General features: G+C 41.4%; 1 protein-coding gene across 4 annotated transcripts in view; it reads left to right on the top strand.

Annotated features, from left to right (window-relative positions):
- Positions 1–14,039, top strand: part of Khdrbs3 (KH RNA binding domain containing, signal transduction associated 3) — a 139,152-nt gene that overhangs the window by 49,455 nt on the left and 75,658 nt on the right. For all 4 annotated transcript variants that reach the window (XR_005976176.1, XM_041672480.1, XM_041672478.1 and 1 more), the window contains exon 2: positions 2,876–2,994. Coding sequence is in view for 3 of the 4 variants with exons in the window: in XM_041672480.1 (XP_041528414.1) it covers positions 2,876–2,994 (119 nt within the window). In the remaining variant the exon portion in view is untranslated. The remainder of the gene's footprint in view (positions 1–2,875; positions 2,995–14,039) is intronic.

The following is a 14,039-nucleotide window of genomic DNA, read 5'->3' as shown; positions in this document are numbered from 1 at the left end:
TTCAAACAAAGCACCAACTGAGACTAAAGCAGATGTTACTGGAACCGTTTCTGAAATAACAGCGGTTTGGGTCTGTGACTTGAAAACAGCATTACCTACCTCTGTATTCTCCGAACCCTCCATCGCATGTTGGTTTGCTTCTGAGTGGGAAGGTGGCTGTGAATTCAGTGAAGGTGTGTGATACCAGGTGTGAGCTGAGAGCAGTGAAAGTCAGAGCCCCAGGGCGTCTTTCCAGGAACTCTGATGGGATCCTTGCTTGCTGACTTCATTTTTATAGCCAGCAAAAGGGATGCATGAATCTGTGGGGAGCTTCAGGAATCTGAGCTACTTTTCTGTCCTGAGTAACATAGGCTAGGCATCCAATCATAGACAACTTTCTTGATTTTGCAGGTTGTCTGGTACCGTTGTACACCCCCCCCCCACCCACACACACATTGTATTTTGCTGGATTTCTTGAAAACATCAAAACTACTCATAATCATCAAATAAACATACAATAAAATTGTAGTTGATTGGCTTACAGAGATGAGATAGTTCAGTAGTTCAAGTGATTGCCTTGAAAATGTTAGGGCCAGAGTTCAGATCTCTAGACACTCATGTAAATGCCACAGATGCACAGACAGGACCCCCAGAGCAGCTTGGCTAACAAGACTGGTGATATCAGTGAGCTCTGGGTTTGATTGAGACACCTTGCTTCGGTGGGTAAGTCAGGGTGGGGGCAGACTATCAAGATGATTCCTGCACTAACCTAACCTCTGTATGCGAGGATGTGCACCCAGGCTCCCTTGTATTCACACTCTGTCTAAGCATGCATGCATCTTGTATTCACACTCTGTCAAAGCATGCATGCATCTTGTATTCACACTCTGTCAAAGCATGCATGCATCTCACACAAACGTGAAAAATGGGGAACAGCCTAGTTGTTTTAAAGGAAATTTTAGTTTACCTAGTTTGTTAACTCTTTTGTCAAGGATTATTTCTAATTATTACATGAATAGATAATAAAAGATGGGATTTATTTTCTTTTACAATTAAAACTGAAGTCTTGGATTATACTCAGTGAAGCAGCTGACTTTTGACTTGTTTCTGTTTAATTACTTGTTTCTCTCCCAACTACATGACTCCCCCCCTCTTCCACTAAGACGAATTAATGCTGCTCATAAGTGCATAAGGAGTGGGCCAATCACTGGAGCTTAGTCAGCCTACCAGTGGCCACACCCCCAAAGAATGAGTCTCCCTTGGCTCCTGGCTCCTCCATTAGGTAGGAGGCCTTTTAAGTTCCTCCCTCATCCATATTGGAATTTCGGCTGGCTCGTTTTATACAGGTAACTGCAGCTACCAATGAAAGCTAATGAGTAGTGAGAAAGTTTCTTTGTAGGATATTAATTTATGTTCTTTGGCCAACATATGTGATGTCTTCAGCAGTTGGGTCTTGCTTTGTGGCTCTGGTGGGCAACCAAGAGCGCTGCTGTAGCCTGTGTTGTTTTGGAGACCTCTGGGGAGATGTCTTTTGTCTGGTGATGCAGTTTTTGTTTAATAGCCATGTCTTCCTGGAGCAGCACTGACCATTTATGCAGACTTCTTCCATTTGAACTACTATTTAAAAAATACATTTTAAAATTATTGTACTAACTGGTAAGCTTCCATAAAGTGTTTTCATAACCCTTAGCTTTGGTTAGTTCATCTCCTCCTACCCCCACCCCCTGTTATACTTATCACTCTTAACCGCCACTGGGCCATGTGTCAATAAGATAGGTTTCCATATACCCTTCCTCTGGGTTACTCCAAAGGACTTAGTGCTTTTTATTGAAGAATAAAACTTATTAGTTTATCCTACCATTGACTCCGAAATTTTCCAACTTGGTGTTTATTTATGGGAAATGCATGAGCATTTCTCATCTACAGATCCTTTCCTTCCTCTCATATCCTTCCCCAGCACTCTAGTTCCTGTTGCAGTGTCTCCTGGCACCGTCAGACCTCTGCCAGCCAGGTACCCAGCGATTCTGCCTGGAGTTTGGACGAGAGTGGGGCATGTGTGCATACTGCGCCGACTGCACCCACAGTCTCCCAGGACAGAGAGGCAGAAACACAGACAGACAGACAGACACACACACACAGAGTTAAATAAGCAAGCCATCCCCCTTTGTGCACTCATGTCATCTCTACCTCTTGCTCTTTCTCTGAGCCTGTCTCTTGCAGTTGTTGGGGGTGAAAGGTCATAAAAGTACTTGTAGTGGAAGCACCCGAACCAGGGGCTGTAGACGATACACAGAGTGAGTGGCAATGTATGCTCTTTCTAGACTCTGAGCCTTGCCCGTGGCAGGTGCTGGACGACAGTAAATGTTTGTAGAAATAGGATTTCCAAACCAACTTAGAGACAGTTTTCAAAAAAAAAATTACAAAAAAATGAAACAAAACTATGATTGAATAATTTTCCACCTTCCCTTTCCTCCCTTCAGTCCCCCTTATGCCCCTCCTTGTTCTTCTGTTTTGTGTCTTTGAGCCAATTCTTGACAGTACAGGCTTTAGAATGCCAGGCAAGAGCAGTTACTAGGGCGCTGGTGCTGAGTAATGCTGATCTGAGCTCCCAGGGGGCTTAATCAGTAATTTCTGTTTAATTGTTTGATTTTGCCTTTGTCCATTTTTCCCTTCGTTTGCACGTATAGCTGAGGGCTGCTTTGAGAGCTGTGCTTTGTGCCTTTTTCATCTGTGAAGATTTCATTGGTAGAATAGGAGATGTGTCATTACTAGAAAAAATGATGTCAGTTTAACAGTCTGCATTTCTGCCTTTGGTTTCCTTCCGCAGTTAGCTAGCCAGACCCCACACCTGCAGGCCTGTGTCACATGCTTCATGGTTCTCTTTTTGCCTCCACAGAAATAGAAAAGTTTCAGAAAGGAGAAGGCAAGGATGAAGAGAAGTACATTGACGTGGTGATAAACAAGAACATGAAGCTGGGACAGAAAGTGCTGATTCCTGTGAAGCAGTTTCCCAAGGTAAGGCGTGAACCATGGGCTGCTGCTGTCCTGAACCCCGGGGAGCAGAGGCTATTTGGCTCACACACGTTTGAAGCTAGTTCAAACTTTATAGTGAACTTAGTGATTTGATTCTTTTGCTTGTTTGTTTGATATCAGAATAAATTGTGGAGTCATGTCATCCTAGCCAAGTACACAACCTGCCTTTCTTTTCAGTTTCCTCATTTAAAATATGAAATCGAGTGGTTTAGAACTATGATTGTTTATGTGACATGCATAGAACTGTATCAGGCACGTGCATGCGTAAGCACCTGTTGGCACCGACTTTCTCTCAGGTGTCATATGTGGTCATATATAGGTTTATTCATAGGTTTATGTAGTGTTCATTTCTTTGAGTTGCAGAGGGAGAATCCTTACCTACTGTGCTGGGGCTAGCTTAGATAGTTTTCACTTGGATGTTATTATACATTACATTGCAGGAATGTTGTATTTATTATAAGTCATTTTCTGCAGGTAGGTTTATTTGTCAGGCCAAATGCCAAGTATTAAAATGGAGCTACGTTCAATTTTTCAAAGAATTCCTGTTCTTTTTCCCCCTGAAGTAGTTGAAGCAGTTGGATGGTGCCTGCCTGGGCTCCGTCTGCAGTGTGTTGCACTCTCGGGGTTTTGTTACTCATTCTGTTTTACATTGGTCTTTTCTTGTGCTCTGATGACTAACAGCTCTGGGTATTTGTGCCTATTGTTGTGAAGGACATGTTCTTTGACCCATTTATCTCTTGGCTGCATGTGTTTTGATGACTGACTGTTAGGAGCTGTTTTCAGGTCATAGGTACAAATCTTTTTATCATTTTGTCTTTTACATTAAGGGTGGTATTGCATCTCAAATGAGTTTTGTAAATTTTGTAACTTAGATCTTTTCTGTGGGTTTGCCGTGTCCTTCAGCAGTCCCTTGTTGGAAACTTAACCCTAGACTTGACTGTTAATCATGTTTGGAGGTGAGACCTTTGGAAGGTGCAAGACAGTTCATGCTTTGATGGCATTCATGGCTTATAAAATCAGGTAGAGAGACTGAGGAGGCGACTAGTGGGTAACATGTTTGTTGCTCAGGCATGAGACCTTGAGTTTAGCCCCCATGTAAAGGCTGGCTCTAGCAGCATAATTTGTAGCTTTAGCAGTAGGTACAAAAAGTCAATTACTCTGTAGGAGGAGGGCCCGCTTGTTTGTCCCAGCCACCCAGCTAGTTCACACACAAAATAACTACACAGAAATTGTATTCATTAAAGCACTGATAGGCCCATTAGCTCTAGCTTCTTGTTGGCTAAGTCTTACCTCTTAATTTAACCCATTTTTATTAATCTGTGTATTGCCACGTGGCAGTGGCTTACCAGCAAGGCATGTCTATCTCTGGCCTTGGATTTGTGGCGTCTCCTTGACTCTGCTTTTTTCCTCCCAGAATTCAGTTCTGTCTTCCCTGCCTACATAAATTCTGTCCTATCAACAGGCCAAGGCAATTTCTTTATTCATTAATGAAAACAACACATAGTCAGAAGGACCTCCTACACCATTTTCCCTTTTCTGTTTAAACACAAAGGAAGGCTTTAACTTTAACAGAGCAAAACTACATCTAACAAAACAGGTATCAAGCAAGAACTACAGTTACAATATTTATATCTACTTTATCTTTTATTATAACTAAGGAAAACTATAACTATAAATTCTTCAACTCCATCAAAGACTCCAGAAGGATATAATATTACCTAAGTAAACAGGAAAAACATTGTAAGCAACTTCCAAAACTCTAGAAATGACAGAGACATCTCGCTGCCTGGACAGTCACCCAAAGTTCTTCTGTACCACTGGGGCATCCAATCTTCAGCCCACAGGCCCATAGTATCCAGCAGATTTTTCCAGCGGAAATTTCAAAGACAGGTCAGTCATTTTCTTTTGTGTCCTCTAGAATGTCTCACAGACTCTTTCATGAAGCAGGAACCCCGAAGGATCATCTCACATTTAGGCAAGTTCAGTAGTCATTTCTCTGCAGTTCCTGCATGTCCAGGCAAGAACAGTTTCTTGCCCAAATGACTAAGGAGCCTCTTCGATGCCCATCTTCCTCTTGAAATAATTGGTGCTGCCAGGAGCAGATGTACCTCACCATCATAAAAAGTCCTAAATTTTTTAAACATTTAAGTGCCATATTCTGAAAGATTTGAAGAATACCTATCTAACTGAAATATATCTCTATATATTTAGAAAATCGAACATGACTACAAGCTTGATTATTAAAGATGATTCTCTATTAACCTATATTTCTTAATTATACATTACATTTTAAAATGAGCTACACATTCACAATACCTTAATCAAGATCAGAAATACGTATACATATAACAAAATTGACCTTAAATTTGTATCAATAAGCCAATATCTGTACCAAAGCAAATTATTTATCTCTATAGTATATACCTCTTTAAATGTAAACAAACAATTATAAACTATTTGGGAATATGGGCATAGTTCTGTCCATACTACTTCCTGCTGTTTGGGGGCACTGTTAATCAGATCTTTCATGGTGTATCCTGTGTGCTAGGCTCATCTCAGTCAGCAGTTGGGTGAAGTAATTTTTGGGGGGTGTTCTTGGCAACCTTTCAGGGGATCTTGAAAACAAATTATTTGTGATACTTTTAAGTTAATGCTGGAAATGCAAATTGATGGAATTCTCTGGGCACTGTAGATCTAGGTAGCTTTTGGCACTCCCATCCCTGAGCACTTGTGAGCATGCTTTAAATTGTGCCAGCATTAGCTCCCAGCTTCTCCTAGGTCTTTTTTTCCAGGTAGGAGCCAGAAGCTGCTTCCTTCCCTTTCATCTTTTCTGAGAACTTTGATCCACATTGACTGCGAATTTTGCTGAATGTTTTCTTGCCTTTGTTGTGGTAAATACTAGGTATTGCTTACCTTGTTTACAGACTAAATATTAAGTTTTGATTGCTCCGAATTAATCCTTTGTTAAAGGCTACTTGATAAAGACATTGATTTGCATACTTCTGGATTCAGAATCAGATATATTCTCCAGTGATAATGTCCTACAACTTGTATGTAATATTTCTGTAGGATTTTGTTATTGGTTTTATGTTGTTTCTATAAAGTGAGTGAGAAAGTGCTCTTCGTTGCTGTCTCTTTCAAAGACTTGGGTAGAGTTCACTCAGAGCTGCCTGGCCTGGTGCTTGGTGATGAATTAACTGACTGTTGTAACACTAGTTATATTTGCTAATTGGGTTTTTCTGAAAAAGTCGTTTTTATGGGGCTTGTCCATTTCATCATATTTTAAATACTGTTCCTTCACATCCATATTGTGATTCTCTCTCTAGAGTTTAGTGGGCCCAGTGCACTCCCTCTGATGTCCTCAAATCATTCCTAGCATTCTGCTTGCTTGCTTTTGTTAGCTACATTTTTGTTTGATGATTGCTTTTTCCTCCTGTTCTTCAGATTAGATTTTCATTGTTGTATTTATTTTCTCTGTTGTATTCATTTTTTATTAATTCCACCAGGTAAATGTTTTTAATGTCAGCTACAGTAATTAACATGTATATTACACTTTTCTCTTGCCTGTTTTTTTTTTTTACCCCATTTACTCCAAGAGTTATTTTCAGATTTTTTGCATATTATTCTGGGGCGCGCGCATGTGTGTGTGTCTGTGTGTCTTAAGTGTCTAAGATGGGAGCTCTTGATAAATGTGTGAGTGCACCACTGTGTGTGTGGAATTCAGAGAAAAACCTTGGGTGTGGGTCCTGGCCTTTGACCTTGTTTGAGACAGACTGGCTCTTGTGGTTGGTCCCAGCTGCTTACTTCAACTAGCTGGCCCACAGCTGCTGGGGATTCTTCTGCCTCAGCTTCCTGTCTCTGGGGATTGCAGATGGATGCTTCTGCACCTAGCTTTACCTGGCTTTTGGGGCTCACAGTCAGGTCTCCAGCCCTTCAGATGCTAGCTTCCTTTACACCATCAATTCAAGCAGATGCTTGGAACTCTTGGTAGGTTAGTTCTGCAGTCTTGGTCTTGTCATTAGATTAGGTTAGCACTCTCTTCACTTGAAGACTTGTGCTGTCTGTCGTGTTGAGTAATTCTAGATTCTGTCCCAGACATTATGAATGTCCATTCTCGCAAGGCTCAGCTCTGTTACAATTCTCTGAACTACACCGATGTCTTGTTAGTAGCTAATTAGCCAGATTCTATTCAGACTGTAATTAATAAGAATTGAACTCTTTTTTTTTTTAAAGCTTGACTTTGCATCTAAAGCCAGAGTATATTGTAACAGGCAGCCTGAGATCTTCGCAGATCTTCTGTTCTAACCCTTTCGGGTTTCTTCTTTCAGAATGTGCCTGTTTTCTGTTGCTTTCCAGGGCTCACAATAGTCGACTTTGATTTTTTTGTTCAGACATGGACAGTTTATGGTTGACGCCTGTAGGTTTCACACTGTGACCAGCTTTACTCTTTACAGAGTTCGGCAGATACATTTTTATATAAATAGAAAGTGTGGACGTTACTAAGCAAAAATGGCACATAGGATGGATAGGATGATAAGCAGACACAGCAACTCCTTTTAATAATATTTGGGTACATGATAATAACTTTGAAATTGATACTTTGTTATATATGAGTTCCTGTGTAGAGTAATACATAAATATAGTTTCTTAAAATTAATATTCCTTTTCAGTATCAACTTTGAGATAGGAAGATATGTAATTTCTGTGAATAACAGATTTAGGCACAGCGCATTTGTTTAGAGTGTGTGTGGCAGGCTGGGTGCCTCCCATCAGCATCTCCTAGCCACCCTCTGCAAGCAGCTTTGTATGAATGTGTGTAGAGCTGCTAGTGTCAGTTAGCTCTCAATTAGAGGAGAGTAGAAGACTGCCCCTCGGAGTAGCTGTAGGGACAGTGCAGTTCCTTATGGAGTTGATACTGGCTGCAGGCTTTGAGCTGCAGCAGCAAGAGAGAACTGTTGGGTGTGGAATTCTAGTTTATAAAAGGCCTTAAACTTAATGAGTTATTTTCTCCTGTCACTGGTTTTGTGACTGACATTTGAGGGTCTTTCCTGAACTGAATTTGTTATGGGAAAACTATCGCGATTCAGTTACCGTCTCAAACTCACTTGAGTGGGAAATACAGGTGATTAGAGGACAGGAGGGTCATTTGGGCACATTTATAGAGTATTGCTTTGAGGAAGGTCATCTCTTGCAGAGGTCATCCGTGCCAGGATCACAAATAAGCCATGCTGACATTTGGTGTTTCCTCCAGCTGCTGAGCATGGATGTAGATCAGATGCATTGGAAATTGCAAGTCATTTATTTCATTTGGTCATAAATATTATTTCCACAAGATACGCAGATTTGAATAGAAGACATGAAGGAATTGGTTAAGGGTGATAGTATAGGGTCTACTGAAGCTAGAGGGACTGCATACTTTTCTAGACTAGAGTGGCTTGAGCTCTCTTAGAGGATGTGGGGCTCTGTTTCAGGAAGCATGGCCCAAGCAATCTCGTGTTGAAGGGGATGCATTAAGACAGGTCTTAATGTTTACTGACTTCTTCCTTTTTTTTTCTCCCTTGGAGTGGATTACAGGCAGTTTCAGATCCAGCTCTTCAGTAGTTTACCCTATGGAAGTTGTTAGTCTTAGTGTGTGTATGTGGTGAATATATAACACATGGATACATTAAAGGTTATGATTTTCAGAGGCAGCTTCTTCCCCAGAGGATTTATGTGAAACTCTTGTTTTAGGTGTAAAACTGACAGTGACAGTTTCCCTGTAGAAATAAGATGGTACCATTTGTAGTTAATGATCTCTATTACTTTGTCTGGGGGTTAGTTTATTTGTGGGGAACAGCGCAGTTTTTATGAATATATTTTGGGACCTGATGATGAGCCCCAGCTTGAGCAGGCCCCCTGTGGTCCTTCACCCCCCACTCATACAGTGTGGTTCCTGAAAATGCGTGGGAATACAGTGCTACCTATGATCACGTGCAGTGAATTGGCCCTCACTTTAAACACCCATTTCTCTGTTGTAACATGAAAAATCCTTACTTCTAACATTTTGATACATGCATTGGTATCACCTTGCTATACAGTTGATCACACAAACTAATTGCTCCTGGTTATCCAAAACTTGTTATCAGCATCGCCCCTGCTTTGCCCTCCCCTTCCTACCCACTCTTTCTGTACTCAACCTCTTTTAGAGACCACACAGGTCATGGGGTTTGTGTCTCTGTAGCTGGTGTATTTTATTTAGCATAAATCTCTTTCTAGTAGTCTGTGTTGTCACAGTGATGTGATTTTTTTTTATTGTGTCACCATTGTTCCATTCTGTATATATCTCACATTTTAAATTCTGTATTCCCTGATGGGCATTTTGGTGGTTTCTATCCTTGGCAGTTCTGGCTAAAGCAGTGAAGTTGGGACCACAGGCCTCTCATTAAGATGCTGATGGGATCAGCATCTGCATTAGAATTTGCAGTGCTCTGATGGAATACCCGCTCCACAGGGCTGTAGGGAGTGAGGATTGGAGCCACAGCTGCAAAGGTTCCATCCATCCTGGCGGGCTGGGGTGACAGAGCAGAGCAGAGAAGCTCCCACTGTGGGACCCAGAAGCAGACACACAGGTGGAGATGGAGAGAGGAGAAGCAGCATATCTGCATCACATGACTCCCTTTTTCACACTGTAATGTCTACCATAAACAAAATCCTGAACGTTCACGCAAACAAGTAATACGTATAACTGCACTGCTGTTAAAAGGTGCATGAAGTATGTATGCTCAGAAGCCTGTTTGCAGAGTGGGAAGAAGAGTTGGCGTTAGGAGCTAGTGTGACTTTGTCTTGTATGCTGCTCTTGTGTCCATCAGCCCCGAGCCTGTCGCTTGTTCTCTAAATGTCCTGCCATACACCTGTTGGCTCTTCCATTTGGATGCAATGTAGACAGACTTGATGGCCGAAACTGAGCCTGTAGGTGCTCGTGACTGTTTTGGATCTTTTCCTCTTGTTTTGTTTTCTTTATTACAGTAAACAAGTACTGCAGTTTATTTAAGAGCCTGTCCCCAGCCCAGGATGTAGTTTTTGCCTGCTTGCTACCCCTTCATTAGCCGCCACCCTATTTTCTACTCCCTTCATCTTCCCTTCTCTCAGTCTTGTCTCACTTTGTGGATGCTGCCCTCGCTCACCCACACCGGAGTAAGAGCCTCTTATCCACATCCACTTCTTGCCTTTGACTTTAAATCCTCCGGTTAATCCCCTGCTTTCTAACCTAGTATGATCTTTGATTTTCTGAATTAATGTTTTCCAGCTATCTTACATACATCTTCCACCTGCAAATTCAACTGTGATTGAATGGTGATGAGAAGTATGTAAGCGAGGAGTCTCTAAGTGTGTGTCACCTGCATGTCAGTCACTGCCCACATCTTTGCCTCCTTGCTCATAGAATCTGGAGAAATTACTTGTAATCCCCATTGATTTTTTTTCTAAAGATTTGGTAATGTCTGAGTACACTGGGTTCTCTACCATTTGCGAATCCCATGTTAAAAGCAACACTCGATGGAACAGTGGTGTACTTTACCACAAATAATAGTTATATTTGCTAGGAAAAGTAAGACATTGAAATAATAGCATTTATTGGCAGCTTAAATATGTTGCAATAATCTCAGCAGCAAAGAAAGTTGACATAAACTGTTGAGCGGCACCATTAGATTTGAGGGGCAAAGAAGCTTTAATTTCATAAGTATTTACTGAGAAGCTATTATGCAGGAAAGATAGAAAATCGAAGTAGGTTTTGCATAGTCTAAGAGAATTTATAATGTTAACGGTGGAAAGCAGTCATCCCATTAAATAATAGAGGCTGAAGGCTGAATTAAATGTCAGAGAGGTGGTGGCCAGAATCTGAAGGAGTGATGGAGGTGACTTGGAGAGTTCCAGGTGCAGTGGGAATGTCATGAGAACACGTTCCTCAGCTGAAATTATCTCTGCATCCAGGATATTCTGCTGAGTCCCACACCCATTTTCTTCATTGATTTTTTTTTCAACCAGTGGTAGCACAACAGTGGTATTTTAAAGATGTAAATGTGCATTTTTATAAACCTTCATACATGGGAGGTATAGGGGCCTGGGCATGCCTGAAGTGATGTGCTGAAGGTGCTGACGGTGGCCCTCTGTGTGAAATACCCCCATCTGTGGGTCTGCTTCACCTGCTTCTTAGTCTATTGCTTTCTCAAATTAGTTTTTAATGTGTACTTTATATTATATTCAAACACCAAAAAATTACCCGAAGCCTCTTTTTGAACATAATGCAGCTTCATCTCTAGAGAATATGTTAACATTGTTTGATCTGTACCTCAATTGTTTTATATTGTCCTGGGATATATATTCTTTTTAAGAATTTTAAATGCACATTAAAATTTTATAACGTCCTTGAATAGAAGACAGTCTTGGTCTGTTAGCACTTATAGTCCAGAAATTTGGGTCCTGCCATCTGTCCCTGTGGTGTATTCTATGCTTGATTGTATTTAAGGCCCCAGTAGTTACTGATAGAACTTGAGTATTAATTTGGGTTTGTATTTTCCACTCAATTTTGTATGTATGAAACTGCCCAGTGACAGTGAGCTCACAAGCTGGTCCCTGTTGTCAGCATCAGTTCACCAAGCAGTCCCATTTCTGTGACTGTATGGTCCCTGGTGACCCTAAGCTCTTTATTCCAGTGCCCATTCCTAATGCTAACTTTAGACTCTGTACAGTGATGTGTACTGATGTTGCAGAATGACAGAGGGATTGTTGAAGAAGAGACAGGGCTCGAGGTTACTGAAGGCAAACACAGAGCTGACAGATGCCAGGACAAGTGTCTGTAGGGGACCAGGTGAACATTGCTAAGGATGTGTACAAAATGGACATGGTGAGAAGGATGCGTGTTTGGATGGTCTGCTGAGGGGTAGATGGCTCCTCCTGTGTTCCCCTAGCACAGACATATCATTACTGTGTGCCTGTAAGTATTTTTGAGTCTTTTTAAAAATTTTTTTAATGTATGAGTGCTGCGCATGGGCATCAGGTCCTATTATAGATGGTTGTAAGCCACCATGTGGGTGCTGGGAATTGAACTCAGGACCTCCAGAAGAGCAGCCAGTGCTCTTACCTCTCTAGCACTTTAAGTTTTTTTTAAGTTAAATTTTTATTGTGTGTGTGTGTGTATGAACACACGTATGAGCAGTTGTGAAGTCCAGAAGAGAAACACATGTGAGCAATTGTGGAGTCTAGAAGAAAACTTTTGAAACTCTGTTCATCTCTTCTATGTAGATGTAGAAGATTGAAAGATTGATTACAGGTGGAGAAAAATATGACTTTCTTAACATAAATGACAAAAGGCAGATACTAAGGTACTCTCCTCTTTCATGATTTTGCATCCATCTTTGGTCTGGTGTATTCAGGTTTGAGTTTTCTGGTATGGTTTCAATATGTCCGTGTGTGTGTGACTTCTGGTTATGTTTGGTAAGTTATAGGTAGTAATGCCTTTCTTGTGTGAATACTATAGCTATCGGTCTGCACGGTGGTTTGGTTTGCTCTGCACAGAAGATAGTTGTTGCTGCCATAGCAAGATGCAGAGTAACTCTCTGAGCATGTGCATCCACAGTGGAGTCACTCAAGGCAAGGCACAGCCTGGAGGAGCTCAGAGCTAGCAGAAGGACTCAACATTGGAAGCACACTTATGGTTTTTACATTTTTGTTTGTTGTGTGCTGTCAGTGATGAGATCCAAGACCTTTTGCATTCTAAGCAAGTGCTCTACCTCTGAGCATCAGCCCCAGGGACAGGACCTGCGTGTTCCGAAGTCCTTTTTTTTTTCTTCTTGTCCAAAGGGTGTTCTTACAGCTTTACTGATTTAGATGTGCCTTTCCCAACATAACAATAAAAGATGACAGGTGCTCAGGTTCCTGATCCTAAGGTTATTACTTTTATTGCTTCCCCCTTCCCCCACACACTTTGTTCATTTCAGGGTTAGATTGTTTCTGGCACTTCATGGAGGGTTAGGAAAGGGCCTTGGGGTGGAGATTTCAGAGCTGAATAAAGTATGTTCTCCAGTACCAAGAATCCAAGGAAATGTTTTCAAACAGTTTAGTTTATATAGCAAGAAATGCAGTTAGACTCGACATAGAAAGTAATTGTTTCTTGTTACTGTAACCCTACCCAACTGTTACCCGTGGTTGGTGTGGTCATGGACCCTAGAGGAGGACCTGCTGCTGCTGCTTTCCTAAATAAGCCAGTATAACTTTCTAACTGCATCCTAAATACTTATCCATACACCCATACATACGTGGCTCTCACCTTTCAACTAGGAAGCTTTTTGCAGTACATGGGGGCCTCTACAGAGATCCACAACTGGTCAAGATGGAGGGAGTAAATGACTTGAGAGCCCAGCTTCAGCAGGCACATCGATAATGCAGCTTCTCTTCTTAATGCTCAGGGATCATGAAGGAAGATGGGGTGGACCAGGACTTATCTGTGAGGCAGTGTTTCAGAGACATGACAGGGAAGCTGCACACTTGGAATAGTAACAAAAAATGGCTGTGTAAACAAGACTTGAAAAGTGACAGTGCCCATTAACATGTTATCCTGCATTGGGGAAATCCCACAAGGTTCCATCCCCAGATGAAGAATTAAATAACAGGCTATCAGTGGCTACGGGGAGAGGAAGAGTCAGTCTCCTGTGAGGAAGGAGAAGGTAGGCTATCCAATCCCAAGTGGTTAGCTCTCAACATAGTCTTCACACATACATATGAGCAGTTTCAAATGGACTCAGCAGATTGTGTGCACACACGTGTGTATGGAGGGATGGTGGATGTAACAATAAGTGGAGTTCATGGATTTGAAATGGGTGAGTGAGGAATTGTGAAAATCAAAAAAAAATTCAAAGGAGAAAACCTTGTTTATTAATTGGACATTCTAAAAAGGAAATAAAAAAATCAACATTATACAAGAAATAGAGTTGCATTCTTCAAAAGGGCCAAATGAGGAAAAATAATAGAAACTTGGAGGTCCAACTCAAGTG

Source organism: Microtus oregoni, unplaced genomic scaffold (genome assembly GCF_018167655.1).
Source record: "Microtus oregoni isolate MIOR12 unplaced genomic scaffold, Mior012 000022F_ref0000154, whole genome shotgun sequence".
NCBI lineage: Eukaryota > Metazoa > Chordata > Mammalia > Rodentia > Cricetidae > Microtus > Microtus oregoni.
Note: the sequence above shows the minus strand (reverse complement) of the source record. Positions and strands in the feature narration are given on the sequence as shown.